The sequence below is a fragment of the Mesoplodon densirostris genome, chromosome 15 (genome assembly GCF_025265405.1).
Source record: "Mesoplodon densirostris isolate mMesDen1 chromosome 15, mMesDen1 primary haplotype, whole genome shotgun sequence".
NCBI lineage: Eukaryota > Metazoa > Chordata > Mammalia > Artiodactyla > Ziphiidae > Mesoplodon > Mesoplodon densirostris.
Window position 1 is genome coordinate 577280 of NC_082675.1, and position 22556 is coordinate 599835.

The window sequence follows — 22556 nt, forward strand, 5'->3', positions numbered from 1 at the left end:
CACAGCCCCTGGATAACTTGTCTGAACTATTTCGACAGAATGGTATGTATGTGCTTGCTGCTTTTACTTACCAAGCTCACTGTCCTGGGTTAGGGCCTCTCACTGAGGCCCCTCGTGGGCAGACACCCTGCAAAACTGTCAGCCCAGGGTGCACAAAATACTGGGGAAAAGAGCTTTCTGCTGAAACTATCTCAGCAAGTTTGGGGCTGCTGTTTGTCGTGCTGCACAGGCTTCCTGTTTCCTTTAAAACATTCACAATTAGTACTTTGAAAAACCAGTAAAACACAATTTCATTTTGTAGTTATTTCCAAAATTGACAGAAATGGATCGAATATCCCAATTAGTTGCACTGATTGCAAAAAAATGTTCATAACCACTTCATAGAAATTGTACTTCCTCCTAAATAAACGGAGGTTTGGGATGGACACGTTGTATCTAAATATTTTAATCCACAAGCATAAAAGATTAATAGCCAGCCACAGGCAAACAAGGACTGAAATGTCAGCCAGACACTTTATTGAAACAGGGCCCCTCCTGGCCCGTCACTGCCCGGCCCCTCCCACAAGAGCAGCAGGTCAGTCACATCCCTCACCTGCCAAGGTGCCCCTCCTCTGTGTCGGAAAGGCCTAGCAACACACGTGAGTTCAGATCCAACAGCGTCAGGGCTGTATGACTCGGGAGTGAGAAATGGGTTTTCAAACCAAGAACCAGATGAAGAAAATCTTCAATCGATGAAAGCTTAAGTGACAAAGAGTTCTAGGAAATGAGAAGAGTGTAAAAAGCAGCGAAATAAGTTACGAATGGAAGAAGCGCTGGCGCCCACCTCTTCCTGCCTGACGGGCTCTGCTGACGGACAGCTCGCTGCGGCGTCTGCCGCGGTCCCTGCGGGGACGGCATCTGGGGGCCTCGTCCAGTCCCTGAAACAGGCCTGCTTAGACCCCACAGGCTCATCCTGGTGGACGAGAGTGAGGCAGAGACACTGCGAGAGACGAAGCTGATCTGACCTGAGTGCTTCCCTTCTCCATCCCGGGCCAGGAGCTCAGCGCTGCAGCGCCGCTTTGTGGATCCTTCTCTCCAGCTGCTGCGCCCTGGAGCCTGGAGCCCTGGCCCCGCGGAGCGGCCAGTGGTGGGGGCAGGGGAGGAGCCCGCGGTCTCGGTGGCACCCACACCAGGCCGGCAGGGGGCTGAGGAGGAGAGCGGGGCCTCGAGGCGGCCCTCAGGAGCGGGAGATCTTGTCAGGAGGCATGAACCCCGTGTCCCCGAGGGTCCTGAGAGCCACTCGGCCATCTGGCCGGACTACCAGGTGGGTAATGCTGCCGTTGTTGAGGGAAAGGCGGAGCCAGCCTTCTGGAGGGAACTGCAGCGCCCTGGAGGAGAGAGCACAGGCTGGGAAGGGGCCCACCCCAGGTGACAAGGCCTCAGGGGGCTTCCCTGGGGCTGGGGCCAACACCTGCAAGCCCCTCCCATTTTCAAACGGGGTCTCTCAGAGGAAGGAGCTGTCGCGTGGATGCCAACCCGTCAATCAAACAAGGGGGAGGTGACAGCTCAGCCCCTCCGGGACGGGGGATCAACCCAACTGAAGGCTTGCACGTGAGTCACAAACTCACTAGTTAACAAATGCATGCAACTGAATTTGTTCTTCCAGTGTCACCAGAAGGGGACGGAGACAGCCAGACGGTGCGGCAGGGGCAACCCACAACCCAGGAGCATTTCCACGCTCTTAACGCTGCTTAGGCACAGTTAGTATTTGCTGAAGAGCCCAGTAGGACTAGGGCCTCCGTCCGAGCCACCAGACCCCTTTGTGCCCCAGGACGCTGGGGTGGACAGGCGGCATCCCTGGGGCTCGCCATCAGCTGGCACTTCCTCTGTCGAGAGTTTTGCCGACTTGAACTAGCTACCTTCTTTTTCAAGGCTCAGCGTCACCCTCACTGCTTTCAAAACTGCCCTAAGTTAGTGAACAGAGCGCCCTCATGTGTCCCGGGGGCTCAGGCTGCTCCCGGCCCCGACGTCTCCGGCCGGCCCTCAGCACTGGGGTCGCCCCCGGTAACACTGGGTCAATGCTGTCCCGGGATACGGGAGGACGCGTGTTCCCACAGCCCCGAAGTCGCCCTGAGCGGCACACGGGCTCGGGCTGCCCCCGAAGCCCAGCCCCTCCTCCCAGCAGCTCTCAACCCGGCCGGGGCCCTGGCGCCACAGCCCGCTCCCCCGGCGCAGGGCTGCTCGCCCCGGGCCACGCAGGCGGCGTCTGAGGGCAAGCGAACGGGCCCTCATGAGAAGGGGGACCCCCTCAGCTCCTGAAGCACCTGCGGAGCACCTCCAATGGCCCCGGGGGAGGCTGGGTCCTCACCTGCACTAAGTGGGATGTGGTCAAACACATGAGCACCCAGCTGGCCTTCCCAGGTCCAGGGCCCTCCGTGACTCTGCCTGGGGCTCAGCACAGGCATCACTGCGAGGGCCCTGGACCTCTGGTGCTAGGACGAAGGGACGTGGTTGCCCCACGGACACAGGAGCCCCGCAGGAGCAGCTGGAGCAGCCAGTGACTAACGCGCTCACGGGTTATCACCCGGCACAAAACAGATCCGTGGGTCTATCGTCACACACATTCCAATTAACAAAGGGACATACGAAACCATTAAGCAAACACCACTGCGCAACCACGGGGGCAGGAGCCATCGACAGGTGCTGAAACCAGTCGGGGGACGTCAGGGGAACGGGCGCTCGCGTTGCCTCCTACAAAGTGTGACTTCGCAGCGGGAACGGCCGCGCACAGCGCCTGAACCAAGCGACCACGTCAGCATCGCCCGGGAAAGGCCGCCCACGGGGGTCACCTCATTCTGGTCTGTTCCCACCAAAAACATGCAGTCGTGAGAAAGCCGTTCTACCAGACCACCGGCTGGGCCTGGCGGGCACCATGAGGCACGAGGAGGGGGGCCGTGCTGGGGGCACAGGCCAGCGGGGGCGGGGCGGGAGGCGGGGCCGTGCCGTGCTGGGGGCACAGGCCGGAGGCGGGGCCGTGGTGGGGAGGCGGGGCCTCACCTGCACACGATATAGCGGATGACGTTGGCGTGGCAGATGAAGATCTCGTAGCTGTCCTCCTGCTGCTTGGCGTCCGCCCGGTGGATGTAGTTCCGGAAGGCGGCCTCGATCCGCGCCCCGTCCTCGTAATACTGCTGGGGGCAGAGGGAGGGATCGTCCGTATGGAGGCAGTGCGCGGGCCACCGCGAGCCCAGGGGTGGCGTGGAGGACGCTCCCGGGGGAGGCCGCCCCGGGGGAATTTTTACCACAGCCTCCGGCTTCCAGTGAGACACGGGGGGGTCAGGCTCGATGGGGGCGCCTTCCCTCAGCAGGTCTGTACTGACCTTGCAGACGCCTGCAGAGAGACACAGGACTCAGCGCCCCTTCAGGAGCAGCTGGCCCGGGGGTGGGGGGTGGGGCTGGCACTCACCTGGCAGGTGTTTGCTGATGATGTCAGTGGTTTCTATTGCACGGGTCATGGAGGAATGGACGATTTTATTAAACTTCAACCCCAAGCTTGCAAGTCGGAGACCGGTTAGTTCCGCCTGCTCACGACCTTGAAGGTGGAATACACTGGAGAATTACACGTCGCCGGAGTCCCTGTTTGTTTACTTCACAAATACTTCAGTCCTTACCAAGCACCGTTAGGTTTGGGGGACAAGACGGGCAGCCCCTCCCAGGGCTCAGGCCTAAGGAAGGGGCCAGGTTTCAACAGGTAAAATCAATGAGACAAACCAGCCACCTTCAGCCCCGTCCAGAAGAAACACTGAAGACAACGGCCATGGCCGAGGCCGGCTGAAGTCTGGGTGGGGTCCTGTTTACTATTTCTGGGCCCCTCACACCATCCCTACTCAACTTTGTCCAAAGACTGGGTGTCAGTGCGCCAGTGACCACCCGCCTCCTAATCACCACCGCCAGGTGCTAACACGTGAGGACGGCCAGCCTCAGCACTGCTGCAGCCCGGGTGCAAACACAAATGCTTTTCCTCAAATGTATCTTGGAATCCAGCCCAAACGCCCTCGGAAAGTCAGTTTCAGCTGGACGCACGATACCACGGATGCAGCTTTACTTCCACCCGAGCCCGAGGACAGGCCAGCAAGCCCCTTCACACAAATGGGTGCTATCTCATTCAACAGAGAGATTTTTTTAAATGTAAACTCTATCTCCAACCTCCCTGCGTTCCCTTGCTAGGAATTTCTCCTACAGACACATGAGCACAAAGACCGAGGCGGTCCCGCCCGGCAGCGCCATTCACAGCGGCAAGAAACTGCCACAGGCGCACTCCGCGCGGGGGCGGCTGAGACCCGCCACCGTTCATGAGGAAGGCTCTCCGGCAACTAGGTCAAGCCAGACGGGGCACCGGGCGGAGCCGCCTCAGAGCCTCGTGACTGCAGGCAGGATCCACCTTACCGGGGACGTTTTCAAAGCCTGTGTCAGGTTTGGCTGATTATTACTAATAATGACAAGGCTCGCATCTGGGCCGAGAACACCTGACACAGGTCCAAAGAGGCCCAGCGCCCCAAGGGCACCTTCAAGGAGGCTGGCCTCTGCGGGCGGGCCCAGCCACGTACCCAGGGGCGTCAGCGTGCGGTCCTTCTCCAGGGAGGCGTCCACGTGGTACTGGGAGTGCCTGATGAGGAAGATGTGCCGCGTGGCCTTGGCCTTGTAGTGGTCTAGCCTGGACGCCGGCTCTTCTTCTCCGGGCTCCAGGTTCCTCTTCCGCAGGTTGACCAGGGACAGTGGTTCTCTCCTGACGCAGAAATACAAGACGGTGTGTCCTGTGCCCCTGCTCACAAGTCACCCCCAGTCTTTCTGACCGAGGGGCTTCCTGGGTTGGTGAGGCGCAGGGGAGGAGCCAGCGCCCCCCTTCTCTTGGCGCCAGGCCCGCCCTGGGCGGCTGGATGTGAACAGAACAGACAAGCGAAGCTATTGTGCTGCCCACGTCCTTGTGAGGAGACTGACAGTCACAGCAAGGGGACCAGGGACGCGGAGAAGAGGAAGGAGTGTCTGTGGAAGGGCAGGTGGGAAATGCCCACAGGGTGGCCTCGCTGACGGGGACGCTGTACTGCCCAACAGTAGCCACTGACCACGTGGCTACTTAAATTCAAAATCATGAAAATTAAATACAATTAAAACTCCATTTCCCCAATCACACTAAACACATTGTCAATGCTTAGTAGCACGTGGGATAGTGGGCCTCACACCGGACAGTGAGGAAAGTGTTCCCGTTACCACGGACACCCCCTGGATGGCCCTGCTGGAACGCTGGGAGGGAACTGCAGCAGCAAAGATGCTAGACACGCGCAAGTCTGGTGAAGACAGGCACTCTGACGGCTCACGGGCCTCAAGCTAACAAATTACACGCCTGTGAGACCGGCAGAGCTGGGAAAAGAATGTACTCAGCTGAGGCAGTGCTGGAAGAATAAGCTTTGAGGGGAATAATGGTGAGTTCATGGGTTCTGCTTGGGCCGTGCAAACCTGGGGAACCTGGGGTGCCTGTAACACGGCCAGGCCGAGATGCCACACTGGCAGTCACGTGGGAGCTGGGGCTGAGCCAGAGAAGACATCTGGAACCTACAGGCCCAGATGCAGGAAGCCTGGCTCCTCAGAAAGAGGCTGGAGATTTCACTGGATGAGGCCCTGGAACTTTCTAGCATGGACACCACTCCCCTCACCCTGCCATAAATCTAGACTTGGCAAGCAAATACAGCATGTTGGCCTCATACAAGGCTGGAGTCCGGCTCTACCTCCAGTCAGTCCTTTAACCTCAGAGTGACTCTGTTTCCTTAAAAAGGCCCAAGAAATTCACAAGATTGTACTGATGTTTGAAAAAGAGAATATGACCCCAGTCTAATCGTGAGAAAAACAGACAAATCCCAACTGAGGAACATTCTATAAAATCCCTGATCAGCCCTCCTCAGAACTGTCAAGGTCATCGAAACAAGTCAAGCCTGAGAAACTGTCAAAGCCTGACTGTCCTGTGGGATCCGGGAAGACATAACGGACAACATGTAAAAACTGAGGAAATCTCAATAAAGTACGGACGTCAGTTAACAATATCGTATCTATACTGGTTCCCTGATTGTGACAAGTGTCCCATATTAGTGTGAGGTGTTAACAACAGAGGGAATTAGGTGTGGAGTATACAGGTACTCTATCATCTTTTGCAATTTTTCTGTAAATACAAGACGATTCTAAGATAAGTTTACTTTTTAAAAATTAAAGGTTAAAAAGAATACCTGTGAAGTTCCCGATACAACTAGGCCAATGGATCTGTGCCCCACACTCAAGAGTGTCAAGGAGTGAAGAGCTGGGACTGGATAAACCATCCCACAACCCAGAGCAGGGCCGTCCAATAGAAACAGAACACCGGCAACACACGTAATTTAAAATTTCCAAGTGGCCACATTTACAAAGCAGGAAGAAACAGGTGAAATTTCAGTAACTCACTTTATTTACTCCAGCATACCAAAAATACTATCGTTTCAATACAGTATTTTAAGATCTGCACTGCTCTGGTTTTTAAATTTAAATTAATTACCGTTAAGTAAGACTAAAAATTGCTTCCTGATCACAGAAGCCACACTCCAAGGGCTCAATAAGAACACTGACAGCGCGCGGCCAGGTGGGACCGGGACCCCTGGACCTCACGTTCCTACTCAAGATGGCTGCTGGTCCTGTCCCCGCGAGGCCGCCTCGCGGAGGCCCCTTCCAGGGCCCATCTCCACCTCGCCGTCTCAGCTGTATCGCAAATATGGGACCAACGTGCCGTCACCCAATCTGAGGATTCAGAAGTTGGGAGACGGAAACAAGGACAAGAGCCCTACACAGCTCCAAGCCCTCCGTCTAGGACTGAAAACGACCACTTCGGGCTTCCCTGGGCGCCAGGCACTGTCCCTGGCATCACGGTGCTCCTTCCTCAAAACGACCCCCTGGACAGACGAGGAAACTGGCGCTCAGAAGAGGGGTCGAAGGACGCCCCACGTCCACAGCCACCCTTGCGGCCAGAACCGAAAGAGAAACCCTCACGCAAGCCTGCCCCGCCCGCCCCTCCGCGGAACCGACCACACCGACCGGCCGGGACGGCCAGGGCCCGGGAAGGCTCCCGCCGCCGGCCCCGCACCTGTCCCAGTTGGGGTCCCAGACGCCGGGCCCGGGGCGCGCGGCCCCCGCCCACGCCGGCGGCTCGACCACGCGCGGCTCCGCGTCCCCGCCCGCGCGGGGCTTCCCCACTGCCACCGCCGAGAAGAACACCGCGGCCGAGCCCCCGGCCAGGCCGCAGGCCGCCAACTGCAGAGCCTGCCGGAACGCCATGCCGGCCCGTCCCACGCGGGGCCGCGTCGACTCCGCGCAGGCGCTTTCGGGCGCGGACGGCGCGCCGTAAGGGACAGGCTTCGGCGGGCGTGTGCTTCCGGCCGCCGGGCTGCGCGTGAGACGCGGGAGTCGCCGGGATGGCCCTGCCTGCCGCGGGCGACTTCCGGGAACGAAGGCGGAGCCCGGTGGTGGGACGTGGTTCTGAGACCCTTCCCTCGACCCGCTGCGGGGGGGGGGCTCGGGGCGGGAGTCGTTCCTGCCTTCGAGCAGCTAGTGCTAACGCGGCGCCCCCGGGGAGCCGCTTGGGCGGGGGCGCAACGGGAGCACCGAAGCCGGCGCCTGGCGGCTGGGCCGGGTCAAATGCGGGAAGAGCCCAGGGGGAACCCGTGCCCCGCAGATGAGTTGGGGTTCTGGTTTAAGTGAACTGGGAAACTCCCGCAGGGTTTGCTGGTTGCAGTTTTTACTGTGGCAAAATACACATAACGCAAAATTTACCATCGTAACCATCTTTTAGGTGTACAGCTCAGGGGCATTAAGCACATTCTCTTTGTTGTGCAAGTATCACCACCGTCCCTCTCCAGAACTTTCTCTCTCTTTTTTTTTTTTCCTTTTTGCGTTATGTGGGCCTCTCACTGTTGTGGCCTCTCCCGTTGCGGAGCACAGGCTCCGGATGCGCAGGCCCAGCGGCCATGGCTCACGGGCCCAGCCGCTCCGCGGCATATGGGATCCTCCCAGACCGGGGCACGAACCCGTATCCCCTGCATCGGCAGGCGGACTCTCAACCACTGCGCCACCAGGGAGGCCCCCTCTCCAGAACTTTCTCATCTTCCCAAACTAAAATTCTGTCCCCGTTAAACACTTAACTCCCCATCCCCTTCCCTCAGCCCCTGGCACCCACCACCCTACTTCCTGTCTCTGAATTCGCTCCAGGGACCCCAAAGAAGTAGAGTCAGACAGTATTGTCCTTTGCAGACTGGATTATGTCACTTAATGTCCTCAAGGTTCATCTGAGTCGTAACATGTGTCAGAATGTCCTTCCTTTTTAAGGATGAATAATATTCCATTGTATGGATGGACGACGTTTTGTTTATCCATTCATCCATCAATGGACATTTGGGTTGTTTCCCAGTTTTAGCTATTGTGAATAACGCTGCTGTGAACTGGGTGTGCAAATATCTCTTCAAGTCCCTGCTTTCTGTTCTCTTGGGTGTATACACAGAAGTGGAATTGCTGGATCATCTTGGCAGACTTTTTTTAAATGGGGAAGTGATACGATCTGATTTACATTTTTAAAAGTCACTCTGGATTTTGAAGAATGAATGTATTCCACAGAAATACCCAGACCTCTGCTTAAGCATGGTGTCTTGAACCCATATATTTATGTCTCCTTCTTCCAGAAGGTCGCTTATTAAAATGATAGCAAAAAAATTTAAAAAGACAAATCTACAAGGACATACTTGAGTCCACAGAAGAAACAAAACCAAGAGATCAGCTGACAAAATTTTGGAAGCTGGAAATCAGATTGTTATTGATCTGAGGAGATGGAATATCTGTTGCCTGCACTGAGGGAAGCCAAGAAGCAAGTTCATCTATTCCGGTGAGTCTGGCAGAGCCTGGCCAGTTACAGTTACTAGCCCCACCTCTGAGCTCTGAGGACACAGCAGGACTGACTGAAAACCTGAGAGGTTGCACTCTTCATCCCCTCCATCACCAGTGTATTCAGGTGACCACCTCACCTCCAACATGGCAGAAGACTAGAGAACTTTCATTACAGAGGATCTGAACCAGAAGGCCTCTGGATTTGAGAACACCTGACAGCTGAGACTGGGCTGCAGTAATAAAGATGAAATTATATGAAGTTCACATACTAACAGTAGGACTCTAACCCCTTTTCTCCAGTTAGCCACAAGAATGTTGGCCACTGTGCTTATACCATGCTCCCCTACAGCCACCACTCTCCCTGCCCCATCCCCCCACCCTGGGCAAGAAATGAAAAGATTCCTCTCCGGGTAAACTGACCAGCCCAGGAGAAAATACCTCAGTTATTGAAAATGGGCGATCCCCAACAAAACTGGGTCCCGGGCTTCCCTGGTGGCGCAATGGTTAAGAATCCGCCTGCCAACGCAGTGGACACGGGTTCGAGCCCTGGTCCAGGAAGATCCCACATGCCACGAAGCAGCTAAGCCCGTGTGCCACAAGTACTGAGCCTATGCTCTAGAGCCCGCGAGCCACAACTACTGAGCCCGCGTTCTACAACTACTGAAGCCCACGCGCCTAGAGCCCATGCTCCACAACAAGAGAAGCCACTGCAAAGAGAAGCCCACGCACCACAACGAAGACCCAATGCAGCCAAAAATAAATAAAAATTTTAAAAAAAGGGTCCCTGCTTGGTCAGCCCACAGTGAGGCTTTGGTTTCACAAGTGCAGCCCATGCACACGAATCTTCCAAAGAATATCTGAGTGGCTTTGACTCTTTACCAGTGATGCACAGGGGCTTCCCTGGTGGTGCAGTGGTTAAAAATTCACCTGCTAATGCAGGAGACACGGGTTTGAGCCCTGGTCCGGGAAGATCCCACATGCCGCGGAGCAACTAAGCCCGTGTGCCACAACTACTGAGCCTGAGTGCCACAACTGCTGAAGCCCGCGCACCTAGAGCCCGTGCTCTGCAACAAGAGAAGCCACCACAATGAGAAGCCCGTGCAACACAACGAAGAGTAGCCCCCACTCACCGCAACTAGAGAAAGCCTGCGCGCAGCAGCGAAGACCCAACACAGCCAATAAATAAATAAATAATCCTTAAAAAACAAAAACAAACCAAAAAACCAATGATGCACAATCAAGGATCAACATGGGGGCTTCCCTGGTGGCGCAGTGGTTAAGAATCCACCTGCCAATGCAGGGTACATGGGTTCAAGCCCTGGTCCAGGAAGATCCCACATGCCGTGGAGTAACTAAGCCCGTGCGCTACAACTACTGAGCCTGTGCTCTAGAGCCCACAAGCCACAACTACTGAAGCCTGCGCGCCTAGAGCCCGTGCTCTGCAACAAGAGAAGCCACTGCAATGAGAAGCCCACGCACCGCAACAAAGACCCAACGCAGCCAAAAATAAATAAATAAATAAATAAATTAATTAATCAATTTTAAAAAAAGAAAAAAAAGATCAACATGGACTTCCCTGGCGGTCCAGTGGTTAAGACTTTGACTTTCAGGGACTTCCCTGGTGGCACAGTGGTTAAGACTCCGCACTCCCAATGCAGGGGGCCCGGGTTTGATCCCTGGTCAGGGAACTAGATCCCCCATGCCGCAACTAAGGAGCCAGCAAGCTGCAACTAAGACCTGGCACAACAATGACAACAACAGTGCAGGGGGTGTGGGTTTGATCCCTGGTCAGGGAGCTATGGCTCTCGGCCAAAAAACCAAAACATAAAACAGAAGCATTATTGTAACATATTCAATAAAGATTTAAAAAATGCTCCACTTCAAAAAAAAAATCTTAAAAAAAAAAAAAAGAAAGAAAAGGATCAATAGACATTTCAGGAAATCCTGATAGGGTAACACAAAGATCAAACAGGGAAAATACAAAAAAACAAAAAACCCTGAGAAAATAGAAACAGCATGCGAGACAGAAAAAACTTCAAAAAATATATAATTAAGATCCCAAGGGATATTGTATCCATGAAATAAGGATGGGAGACAATCAGGAAGGAATGTTCTAAGAATGAAAAAGCAGGGAGGGAGGGCTAATGTAAATGAACAACAGGAGAGCAGACCCAGCTGAAAGGGTGGCATACAGGGCCTCAGAAGGTCAGGGCAAGTCCTGGTCTAGAGGGGCCCTTGTCCTATGGGGCCAGGTAGCTAAGCAGCAGTATTGTGATATATTTTACCACAATTTTTTAAACGTTTTAAAAAATCTGAGGGCAACCCTCTGATCACCCATTTCTTTCAAAGCAACAGCAATTATTCTGAGAAATTAAAATCACCACTGAAAAACTACGTTATAGTTTATTGTGATCCTAATTCAATCCAAGGTAAGAAGTGAAATCATCTCTACTGTATTTTAAGGTTTCTTAGCGGAGCACCACCTGAGGACAGTGACTACCTTTTTAAAAACAGATTCTGACATTCAGAGATTTCTGTTTCTCCATCCATCATTTTAGGGTCATCTTGAGTCACATGATCCAGAGGCAGGCTGGGTTGTTCCTGCTCCCTCACCCCGCCCCCCTCCCCCCACGTCGTCAGTGTGTCTGAGGACCTCTCCCGGTCATCTTCACTTCCCCAGAGAGGCCAGGTAGGTGTACCAGAACAGAGCCGCCAAGCTGGCAAAGAGCACCCGGAACTGCCGGAGAGAACACAGGCCGCGGTAAGAGCAGGGCCCCGGGCACACTTATCAGGCACCCACCCCCCAGGACGGAGCTCAGTCGCGGGTCAGTCCACTCACCCACTGCTGTATCTGCTGAGCCTTTACTGCGTACAAGGCACTGTGCTAGGGGCCCAGCAGAGAGGGGAGAGGAGGACAGTCCCTGCCTGATGATGTTTACGGGACAGCAGGGGAAACACTCCTTCACTGAGCACTTCAGCTCCTGGCTCAGCCTCTCGCCCCAGGACCAGTCAGCACGCAGGGGGCTCCCCCGGCTCCTCCCTGACCACTCCACGGCCTGCTCTCCACTCTAACCCATCCTATGCCACTACCCTGCTTCTACGACCTGACAGGCATATTCCCACCTGAAATCACCTTCAACTACTGAGTCTCCCAGGCACATAAGCTCCATGAAAGGAGCAGTCTGGTCTATCTCATTAGTCACTGTAGCCCCAGAGTCAAGAGCAGCAGGGCATACAGCAGGTGCTCAATACATATTTGTTGAATAAACTCCCTGCCCCTTAAGCACTCGCCCACAACCACCTTTTAGGAAAGTCTCTAACCCCAAGCTTGCAGCACTGTCCCTAAGCTAGTCAGAAGGATTCCATTTTCCAGCCTCTCTACTTTCCCTTCCATAGACCCCTCCACGTCCTCAGCCGTTCTGTCTTCTCATGTCTCTATTTCATCTTCTATATGCCTTAGAACCCATAGTGCGTAGCCCTGGTTTCCTTCCCTTCTTGTTCCTCAGTTGTACTCCCTGGAAAAACCTAGATCCTCCTGCCTTCTCACCTGCCTCAGGCCCCAGGCCCCTGCACATAAGAGTCTTCAGCCTCTCCTGGCTCCCCCGTCTCCAATCAGCTTCCTCTCCTATCCTCCGCAGCACCGAGGTGACCACTTCTTTACTCCCCTCAAAATACCCATCCCCCCAAGCCTGCCCCACCCCTGCCCCTCCCAGAGGGAAGACAAGGTGTGGCCGGGGGCCCCAGTGGACAGTGACCTCCTCTCTCTGCTGTGCTCACAGGGGAGGCGCGCCTTCCACCTGAAGTGCCTCTCTGCTTACGCTGCAGTCCCCCCCCACCCCCAGCACTGGGGCCGCCCGGGGTGCCACCTGCATGCAGCGTGGCCACTCTTCTCCTAGCTGCAAAGCCTTCTCCTCCCCTGGCCCACTGCTAACTGCCATTTTCCCCTCCGCTTCCCAGACGTCCGAGAGACTTTTTTATCCTTGTAGTTTGTCTTCTACCTCCCCACCCACTCATCAGTTCTCAGCCATCTGGCTTCGGCCCCATGGAGCCACCGAAGTTGCTCTTGGGAAGGCCAGTTTTAAAGCCAATGGAAACGGACCGATTTTTAATTTGCTTTAACTTCCTGCAGCATCGGCTACTGCTGTCCATCACTGCCTCTGGCTATCTGCTACCCCTTGGGATGTGTGTGTGTCTGTGTGTGTGTGTGATTACCAAGCCCGTCCCCTCCCTCTTCCCACCCTTGCAAGGTATCTCTTTCCCAAGGGGGCTCTTGCCCCAGGTCTCTTTCTCTCCTCTCCCTAAAGCAGGATGGAAATCAGCCTGTATGAGCTAGTTTCAGGTAGGTTACTTAAATGGTGTGCAGAAAAGGGTTAACACGGCAGGCCTGAGGCCTGGGAATCCCTGGAAAGGCCTGTTTGAGAGGCTGGTGCTCGGCTGGTGTCTGGGAACTTGGATTTCATGCTGGTTCCCGCCTTTCCTCCAGGGGTGTAGGGAACTCTGGTGCAGGGGGCGGTGCCCATGTGCCCAGCCCCCAGTAAAACCCTGGGCAGAAACACCGCGTGCCTGCATTTTGCGGGTGGGTGAGGGCTTGCTCTGTGTGGCCCTCAGGGGAGGGAGGGAGGGAGCACAGGGCACGAGCAATGGATTCCCAGGATCCAGTTGTACATCCTGGCTGCGTGGCCCTCATAGACCTAGGCCGTGAGCCCATCCACCTGGCAGTGGTCTTGGGACCCAGACCCAGATGGGCTGTACTTGGTGTAGAGGCAGTGGACACTGGCAGGGCCTTCAGCAAACCGGAGGGCGGCCTCACCGCAGCCTGCCTGTGGCCCGCGGTCCCACTTGCAGAGGTTCCCACCCAGATGCTCCAACCTCGGCTCAGAGCCCCCGGCCCTGCCCCGGTGTGGCCCTGACGTCCTTGCAGGTGAGGCTGTCCTCCCGCAGCTGCGTGGGCACGGGCTGCTATCCAGCCCTAGAAAGCCGAGCACTGCCCGGGACGAAAGGGCGCAGCATGGACGCCACTTGGGAGGCCCCTCCTTCTATGTCACTTTGCCTGCCAGAATCCAGAACGGTAACGACTCCGGGCAAAGAGGAAAGCCCCAGAAGGAATCCGGAACTTGGGGTGACCCTGAGGCTCGAGAAAAAGAAGGCTGGCGGGGGTGGGCTTCGGGGGAGCTCGAAGTCCCTCTCTGGCCCTGCGGTGCCAGGCTGGCCTTACCTGCAAAGGGACGTAGTTGACGTTAATAAACTGCACTGGAGTCCAGACTCGCCAGTTCATCTGCAGCGCCGGCCAGAATCCTCTCTTCATCTTGGCAGCGAAGGCGGCCGCGTCCTTCCCCTGGAAAGGGGGAAATGCAGGGGGAAACGCAGACCGTGAGCAATACTGGGGCCCCAAAGCCTGACACAGTGATTTCTTTAAAACTGCAGTTTGTTCCGTTTATATGGACATAGCACACACGTGTGCTTGAGCAGCGGTGTGGCAAGGAGCTAACAATCCAGCAGGAAAATCATCAGAACAGTGCTCACGCTGCGCGTGACCTTTGCCCATGACCCCCGAGAGCTGAGCTGATGGTGTGATTCACGCTGCTGGTCTGGGCACCAAACTGCTCTGCTGACGGCTCAGCTGTCAATTCTTTCCAAAATAATCTCCAAAGCTGATGCATTTCCAATCAAAAGTTGTCAGGAGCTTTTAAAAAATGGACCCCAATAAATTGATTCTAAATGTCATCTGGCAGGATAAATGCATAAGAATAGCCATCTTGAAAAAGAATAAGAAAGGAAGGCTTACCTTACTAGAAATTTTTTAAAATGCTGTAAAATTATAGCAATTAAAAAGTCTAGTAGCAACAGCCAAAAACAAACCAAAACATGGAAATGTGGAAATGAACAGAATCCAGCAAAAGAACAAAGAGTCCAGATAACGGCCTGTACACATGGGAATGAGAATATGATAAAGTTAACATTTTACTATACTGGGGACTGTTCAATAAATGGTAATGAGACAGTTTGCTATCTAAGTGGAAAAAACTAAGACTGAAGTATATCTCCCACTACATTAAAAACAAGCACATAATACTAGAGGAAAGTATAAGAGAATATTTCTATTATCTTTGGGCCTATGAAAATGTACAAAATAAAATCACAAGAGTAGAAGAAGAAAATATAGGAGAATATTTCCATTACCTTCCTTTAAGGAAGCCTACAAAGGAAAAGAATGACAGATTTGAATGCATGAATTTTTAAACTCCTGTATGGAGAAAGCCACCATAACACCCTTTATATAACTTATACAAACAATTTAACTTTATATGAAGTTAAAAAACAAACACCTGGGACTTCCTTGGTGGCACAGCAGTTAAGAATCCACCTGCCAATGCAGGGGACATGGATTCGAGCCCTAGTCCGGGAAGATCCCACATGCTGCGGAGCAACTAAGCCCGTGCGCCACAACTACTGAGCCTGCGCTCTAGAGCCCACGAGCCACAACTATTAAGCACGTGAGCCACAACTACTGAAGCCCGTGCATCTAGAGCCCGTGCTCCACAACAAGAGAAGCCACCACAATGAGAAGCCCACGCACAGCAACGAAGAGTAGCCCCGCTCGCCACAACTACAGAAAGCCCGCGCGCAGCAACAAAGGCCCAGCAGCCATAAATAAATAAATAAATAAAGTGTAGGGAAACAAACTTCACACAGAGGAAAAAGCCACAAGGGTTAGGAGCTCTGGAGTCACAAAACCTGTGTCTGAATCCTGACTCACGGACTCGTTACACGACCTCAGGCCAGTGTTTACCCTGCAAATAACTGAAGGCCTCAGCTTCCTCAACTGTCAGGTGGGGTTGATGTGAGGCTCAAAGACCTGAAGCACTGGATGCAGAGCTTGGAACAAGGCTCAATAAATGTCTGCTGATGCTATCATTCTGCACCACTGCAGGGAGGACAGAAAACGACAGCCGTTTTTGGACAATTCTAGGAATCAACCAAGCAGGAATCCTCACACAAAAGGGACAGGCACACGGTGCGTGGAACGGTCTGCAGTCTGTAACACGTCTGGATCACAGAATGCTGGATGCAGAAGCACCTGGAGTGTGCGTGCCGTATGGACAGTGTGGTCCCGCATGTCTCATGGTGTGGTGGGTACTTGATGCACATATACGTAGAGGCAAATGTTTTTGTTTTCTAATGGAAATATACTCCCTTCCTATTTGGAAGGAAAAAAAGGAGAAACTGCTGTGGTCGCCTCACTCCTTATATGGGCACCCTCTACTTTCTCCTACCTCTGATTTCCTGAGGACTTCCCAAATATCTCTTTTTACTATCAGGGACTTATTAGCAATCACAGTGAAGTTGAAACATCTTTTCTACTGCCCACCAGGGTCACTTTAGACAGCACAGGTGTTCCCCTTACTAATAACTTGAGGTGAGGTCTCAAAATAAAACCCACGTGAGAAGCGTTCACCTGCTGTGATTGGTTGAACGAATTACTTTCAGGGCAGAACCTGACACATCTCGGGCATGGAGGTGGAGAGGGGATGGTGAGGGAGCCGGTTAGTGGAGTGAGGTTGGGCAAACACACCTCCCAAGTCTTCCGTTGTGATGTTAAGTCTACACTGGTAAGTTAGCCTCTTCAGAGCACTTGTGATGTCCAGACCCTGAGTGAGCACAGGCTTCTGCAAGGCCACTAGGGGGCTGGAACTTCCAGGCCGTGGATCTCTCTGGCACTCTGGTGAAGCCCGTGGACCCACTTCTCAGAATCGTGTTTTGTAATGTATAAAATAAAATGTGTGGGACTACAAAGAAACCAATTATACTGAAGTTCAGCTATCAAAATATTCAGAGAAAATTTTACGACAGACCAGTATATATGCTTCTTCACTAACACATTCAGTGCTGAGACTTGCCAGCAGGTGTAAGGAGTGATAAGCATCACTGATACTCTGGGCTGTAACTGTGACGACGGACGTGTGACAGCCCACTCTCTGGGACGGCCGCCGCAGGCCAACAGGCGCTGCTAATACGGCTGTGCTTTGCTTCTGACGTTCACAGAGGACCGTGTGAAACGTCAGCCTGAGTGTGAAGTTCACAGACCCTGTGAGTTCCAACCACAGCCTCCCTGTGCCAGAGAAGGGCTGGCCTGCGTGAGTGCTGGGGCAGAGACCAACCTCCAGGAAGTTCATGATGAGGAAGAACAGTGACAGGAAGGCGGGTGCGAAGAGGAGGCGGTCCAGAAGCAGCCTCGTGACGCCGGCCAAGGGGGCCTCGGGAGGGATCCAGTGCTCCATGAAGAGGTAGAAGAAGTGACCCAGCGGCCCTGTGACAAAGAACCTGAGGCCCGCGCTGGGGCTGAGCTGGACACACCCATCCTGGGGCCAGCTTCACCCCCAAAGCCCAGACCCTAAACCCCGAGGCCCTCAGCACTGACCACACAGGTCTGTGTGGCCCTGCTAGAAAATACACTTTTTCTGAATCCTCTCCAAGCATTCTCTTTTCCCTCCGACAGAGCAGGCTTGTTCCCGACCCGTCGTCACATGGCTGGCTCCTTCCCAACACGCTGGCTTGGGGAGTTCCTTCCGACTGTCCTGAATAATGGACCCACCACCATCCCAGCCACTCTCTACTCCAGGCCCTGTTTCATTTTCTTCAGAGCACCGATCACTGACTGTCATGGTCTCATTTGCTTAGTTATATAGTGCCCTCTCTTCACCCCGAGAAGGTAAACACCACAAGACAGGATCGTGTCTGTCTGTACACTGCTGTGTCTGCAGTGCCTAGAACAGGGCCTGGCTCAGGGAAGGTGCTCGGTAAATGATGGAAGCATCCCTGGTGTCAGAGCTCGTCATCAATCTCTCTTGGATCATTATCAGGGCTGAAACCTGGTGCTGTGCACTGGCTATTCATTGCAAAGAGCACAGAGTACACGGGAGGGAACTGAACCCAGCCACCACGTCTACAGGGACAACAGACCCGAGGCTCCATGAAATCCAGAATCAAAAGACGGGCAAGGGCCCAGGGGCCTGCCAGCGCGACAGTGCAAAGTCTTTAAACAAGCAGTTCTCCCCTGTCTTTCCCTACCCTTTCATAGAATGTTAAGTGGCCCAGGGCAGGGCTTCTCAGGAGGAAGAGAACGGAGGTCTTGAGGATGGAAAATTGTGATTGGATGACCTCCCAGGTGATTCTGAAACACTCCCCCTCTCTGGGGGGATTAGGACTTTAAATACATTATGGAAAAATCTGAGATAACTCAAGTTAGCGTGCTTACAAATACAAAAATGTTATTTGTGAATTTTGAACTGAAAAGAAGTCACTCTTGTTGCAAAAGACTTCAAAATAATCCATCTATACAAACACTATTGTTGGCCAGAGAACTCAGGGTGGATTTAATAGGTAAAACTCCTGAATCTCTGTGCTTTTGCAATTCAAAAAGTGGTTAAGAAATGACAATTTTCAGGATACGTAAGTATTTCTTTTCTGGATGTTTATGCTATGAAAATAACAACAGGAACTAACTGGCCATATTTGAGTCTGTTTTCCTCTTTCAGGGCCTTTGGGTCTTGGAGTCTGGTTTTAGGCTCAGGTGAGCTACCTGCTCTCAGGTTTCTCAGCCCAATTACGATGGCCACCCTCACCCATGCAATTCAAAACAAAAACCAAATGAAACTATAAAATAAGTGAAGCTAATGTTATCCACCATTCTGACTTTCTCCCATGATGACTTCGATGCTTTTTAAAAAATTGTTTTTCTGAGGTAGATAATTCCAGGTCTTGATATCCTAGCTTTGTCGCACTTAGCCTGCTACTGGGTAAACCAGCCCCTTTATGGAACTCACCCGTAAATGGCATATCTGAGAGGCCCTCTGACATCTAGCTTTTGAGAGCAGTTTTCTTTTTCCTGCTTCTTCTCAATCAACTGGGCCAGGAAGTTCCCAAGTGCTGACAAAATGCCACTGTGGACAGAGAGGTATTCAGAAAACGTGCAGGAGGTCATCTGTTCTTGCACATAATTAGCATGGCGGTTCTAAGAACATGCTGGGGATGGGTAGAGATGAACCCTTATCAGAGCAGCCGAAATGGGAGGTCCCTACAGGAAAAGGTGGAGACGGCAGAAGTTAATATACACACACAGGAGCACAGTAAGATTTCCAAATGGTGGGTCGTATCAGTGTCATATCCTGATTGTGATATTATCCTATAATTTTGCAAAAGGTTACCATATGTGGTTATAAAAGGGCAACAGGAGGGCTTCCCTGGTGGCGCAGTGGTTGAGAGTCCGCCTGCCGATGCAGGGGACACGGCTTCGTGCCCCGGTCCGGGAGGATCCCACATGCCGTGGAGCGGCTGGGCCCGTGAGCCATGGCCGCTGAGCCTGCGCGTCCAGAGCCTGTGCGTCCAGAGCCTGTGCTCTGCAACGGGGGAGGCCACGACAGTGAGAGGCCCGCGTACCGAAAAAAAAAAAAAAAAAAAAAAAGGGCAACAGGAGGGATCCTTATGATGAAACTTTTCTGTATTTTGACTATGGTGGTGGATACACAAACCTATACATGTGATAAAACTGCATGGAATTAAACACACACTCACTCATGGACGAGTACAGGAAAAGCTGGGGGAATCTGAATATGACCTATGGGCTGTATCCATGCCAGTGTCCTTGCTGTGATACTGTACTACAGTTTTACAGAATGCTGCCAATGAGGAAAACTGGGAAAAGTATACAAGGGATCTCCCTGTATTATTTCTTACAACTGCATGTGACTCTACAATTATCACAATAAAATTTTCAAATAAAAAGGTGGAGACAGGCCCAGTTGCTCAAAGGCTTGGTCTATAGCTGCGTCCTGAGAAGCTCTCTAAGCTATGAAATCCAAAATTCTTAGAAGGGACAGTAAGGAGCCTCTTCATCTGGTCCTCGGCTACTTCTTTCTCATCGGCCCCCTTGCTCACTTTCATGTTCTCCAGGGGCCCAGACCCACCTTCCACTCCACCGTGATTAGCTAGCTCCTCCCTCAGGACCTTTGCACCCGCTGGGCCCCCTGCCCTCTGCTTCCCTTTTTTGCTCTCTCCTTCCTCAGGCCTCTATTTAAATGTCACCTCCTCAGATAAAAACTGCCCTGACCGGGGCTTCCCTGGTCGCGCAGTGGTTGAGAGTCTGCCTGCTAATGCAGGGGACACGGGTTCGAGCCTTGGTCTGGGAAGATCCCACATGCCACGGAGCAGCTGGGCCCGTGAGCCACAACTACTGAGCCTGCGCGTCTGGAGCCTGTGCTCTGCAACAAGAGGCCGCCATAGTGAGAGGCCTGCTTCTGCGATGAAGAGTGGCCCCCGCTTGCCACAACTAGAGAAAGCCCTCGCACAGAAACGAAGATGCAACACAGCAAAAATAAATAAATTAAATTAATAAAAACTCCTACCCCCAACATCTAAAAAAAAAAAAAAAAAAAAAAAAGAGCCCATGGGTTCATCTTCTGAAAAAAAAAAAAAAAACTGCCCTGACCACTTTATCCGTGTTATGCATTTATCTGCTTTTTGTCTAGTTCTTTACTAGAATACAAGCTCCGTCAGGGTAGGAACTTATCTTAATCACTGCTAATGCTCCCCACACAGGAAGCAGCTGTGCACATGTATGAAAGGCTAAATTAATAAAAGTCGACTAATTGAAAGTAATGAAGGGGGGATGTCTCACAAAAAGCTCAGTACTCCAAATCAAAGGGCCGACCTAACCGGAGCACCGAGGGCGCTTTGTCAGCTTTCTCCCACATGCAAAGCTGCCAAAGAAAACAAGCCTTAACACCTCCCACCCCGTCCAGGCTTCCCGCGCACTTCCTAAAGGCGTTCACCTCAACCCATTCTAGTCCATTCTAGTCCTCAAAACAAGAGCAGGTACTAACAAGCCGGAAGGTAGCAGCGGACGCCGCAAAGGCTGGCGGGTGACAGACTTCTCCCCCGGGCCCCATTCACCCCGGACGGCCGTCACCTCCGGGGCAGAGGGGCTGGAGGCCCCGAGGTCTGCAGGGTCCTTCGGCTCGTGCACTCCTTTAGTCTGGTCACTGGGTCCACATTTTAGGGTATCTAAGAGTTACGGTTCGGAACCGAATATACAGAACGGCACGTGCTGAGCTTTCTGGTTAATTTAAGGCCTCTGGAGGGTCATTTTGACGCACCGGGATTTTGCCTTTCACGCTCAAACCCCCACGTTGGATGCACCCATGGGGCTGCGTCACCGGGCCGTCCGAGCTCCGGGCCGCCCCCCGCCCGGGCCCGTCCCCTCCACCGCCGCTCCGCGCCGACCTGGTGGCCGCCTTGGTGAGCACCGGGTAGAGCCGCAGGAGGCGCAGGTACTGGGCGAGCGCCCGCCGCGGGAATGCCCCGAGGTCGGCCTCGGCCCTCAGCTTCGACGCCGCCGGCGCCATTGCCTTCCCCGCGCAGCGCGGGCCGGGGACACCGACCCCACTGGGCTCCGGGTGCGGCGCAAGGGGCGGGGACGGCCGGGCATTTCCCGCCCCGCCGCGAGCCGCAGTGCCTCCCGGGACACACCCCTCGGTGCGCGGCGTGAGCCTCCGCGCACTTTTCCGGGAGTCCCTAACCGGCCACCTCCCCCTCGGGCGCCGGCGGCGATTGGAGCTCGGCGGGGCGGGGCGCATCGAGCCTTCTGATTGGGCGGTGGGGCGCTTCCGGTCTCTCGCGAGAGTTGGTGGGAGCGCGCCAAATTTTCACAGGGAAGCTGCGGCGGTGGAGTTGGCGCCAGCGCGACGCTATGGTTCTGAGGAACAGCGGGCGGCGGCGCGCGGAGCCGGGCTCGGACGGCGAGGCCAGCCGGTGAGGGGTGGACCGGCCTCCCGGGCAGGGAGCGGGTGGCAGGCGGGCGCGGGAGCGCCCCCTCCTCAGCGCGCGGGGCTTCCGCGAGCAGCGGCGAGAGCGCCTGGGTCGCTCCCCAGGCCGCCCGACGTGGGCTCCAGGTTGAGAGTCGGGCGTCTCTCCGCCGCCACCCCTCGTCCCGGTGGTGCCGCCTTGTCGGCGCCGTGTCCGGGGCCCTCGGCGAGCGGCCCGGCGGCGGCTCAGCGGGGACTGGGAGTCTCTGGGGGCGGGGCCGCGGGGAGGGACGCGCCGGAGCGGGGCTCATGCGGGGCTGCGCTGCGGACGCGTTCTCCTTGGGGAAGAAGCACGGGGCCACGCCAGGAGCGCGCCAAGGCGGTGTAGCCTAACCTCGGGTCGGCGCCCAAGCTCTGGGCGCGCGCTGCGGTCGGCGCGTTGTGTGCTCGAGTCGCGGCGGTGGAGGCGCGCAGCGTCGGCCTCCCGGTCCCGCCCGCTGCCTGGCGCGGGCCCGGCGGCCCTGAACGCGGTGTGGCGCCGCTGCCGAGTAGGAAGAGCCGCTTTGGACTTTGGGCGCCGCGCTCGGACAGTGTCTGTCCTGTCGTAAGCAGTCAGTAACGGTGGTTGTATTTGTTACAGTTGCCTCCGTCGTTCGGGTTTTGTACTATCACGGGGTAAAAAGTGAGTTATGCGGCTCCTGAGAAAGGTTTTGAGAGGCGGTATGGTCCAAGTGAGCAGTTTTCGAGTCCACTTAATCCACCACTTGATGCCAAGATAGAACCCAGGGTATTTGGAGGAACGTATTACTAGTACAGAGAGCCGCACGC

At 54.3% G+C, this 22556-nt stretch overlaps 3 protein-coding genes across 4 annotated transcripts in view; 1 reads left to right on the forward strand and 2 right to left on the reverse strand.

Annotated features, from left to right (window-relative positions):
* Positions 1 to 494: 494 nt before the first annotated feature.
* On the reverse strand, positions 495 to 7359 carry PGAM5 (PGAM family member 5, mitochondrial serine/threonine protein phosphatase). Of its 2 annotated transcripts, none has more exons than XM_060119639.1 (6): positions 7139 to 7359; positions 4587 to 4765; positions 3446 to 3571; positions 3282 to 3370; positions 3037 to 3167; positions 495 to 1367 (listed from the first exon to the last, which is right to left on the reverse strand). In XM_060119639.1, exons 1-6 carry the CDS (start codon positions 7327 to 7329, stop codon positions 1217 to 1219), a joined length of 867 nt encoding a protein of 288 aa, XP_059975622.1. In that variant the 5' UTR covers positions 7330 to 7359; the 3' UTR covers positions 495 to 1216. The 2 variants fall into 2 exon arrangements, with proteins under 2 accessions (XP_059975622.1, XP_059975621.1); XM_060119638.1 differs by having other exon boundaries at positions 3037 to 3170.
* Positions 7360 to 11312: 3953 nt separating this feature from the next.
* On the reverse strand, positions 11313 to 21485 carry PXMP2 (peroxisomal membrane protein 2). Its single transcript, XM_060119640.1, has 5 exons — positions 21208 to 21485; positions 18753 to 18869; positions 17088 to 17250; positions 14144 to 14263; positions 11313 to 11665 (listed from the first exon to the last, which is right to left on the reverse strand). Exons 1-5 carry the CDS (start codon positions 21327 to 21329, stop codon positions 11597 to 11599), a joined length of 591 nt encoding a protein of 196 aa, XP_059975623.1. The 5' UTR covers positions 21330 to 21485; the 3' UTR covers positions 11313 to 11596.
* A 141-nt stretch (positions 21486 to 21626) lies between these two features.
* The window catches only part of POLE (DNA polymerase epsilon, catalytic subunit), a 54643-nt gene continuing 53713 nt past the window's right edge, over positions 21627 to 22556 (forward strand). The window contains exon 1 of the mRNA XM_060119705.1: positions 21627 to 21735. Within this exon, the coding sequence (XP_059975688.1) occupies positions 21674 to 21735 (62 nt within the window). The 5' untranslated portion in view covers positions 21627 to 21673. The remainder of the gene's footprint in view (positions 21736 to 22556) is intronic.

Excerpts from the sequence above, each read along its gene's own strand:
- PGAM5 (XM_060119638.1), bottom strand. The coding sequence starts at position 7,329 with ATGGCGTTCCGGCAGGCTCTGCAGTTGGCGGCCTGCGGCCTGGCCGGG. Across the intron at positions 3,572-4,586 it reads CCGCACGCTGACGCCCCTGG|GTCGTGAGCAGGCGGAACTA; the intron begins GTACGTGGCTGG and ends TCCACCTTCAAG. Across the intron at positions 3,371-3,445 it reads CATCAGCAAACACCTGCCAG|GCGTCTGCAAGGTCAGTACA; the intron begins GTGAGTGCCAGC and ends GTCTCTCTGCAG.
- PXMP2 (XM_060119640.1), bottom strand. The coding sequence starts at position 21,329 with ATGGCGCCGGCGGCGTCGAAGCTGAGGGCCGAGGCCGACCTCGGGGCA. Across the intron at positions 18,870-21,207 it reads CTCACCAAGGCGGCCACCAG|TGGCATTTTGTCAGCACTTG; the intron begins GTCGGCGCGGAG and ends CTCTGTCCACAG. Across the intron at positions 11,666-14,143 it reads TCAACTACGTCCCTTTGCAG|TTCCGGGTGCTCTTTGCCAG; the intron begins GTAAGGCCAGCC and ends TCTCTCCGGCAG.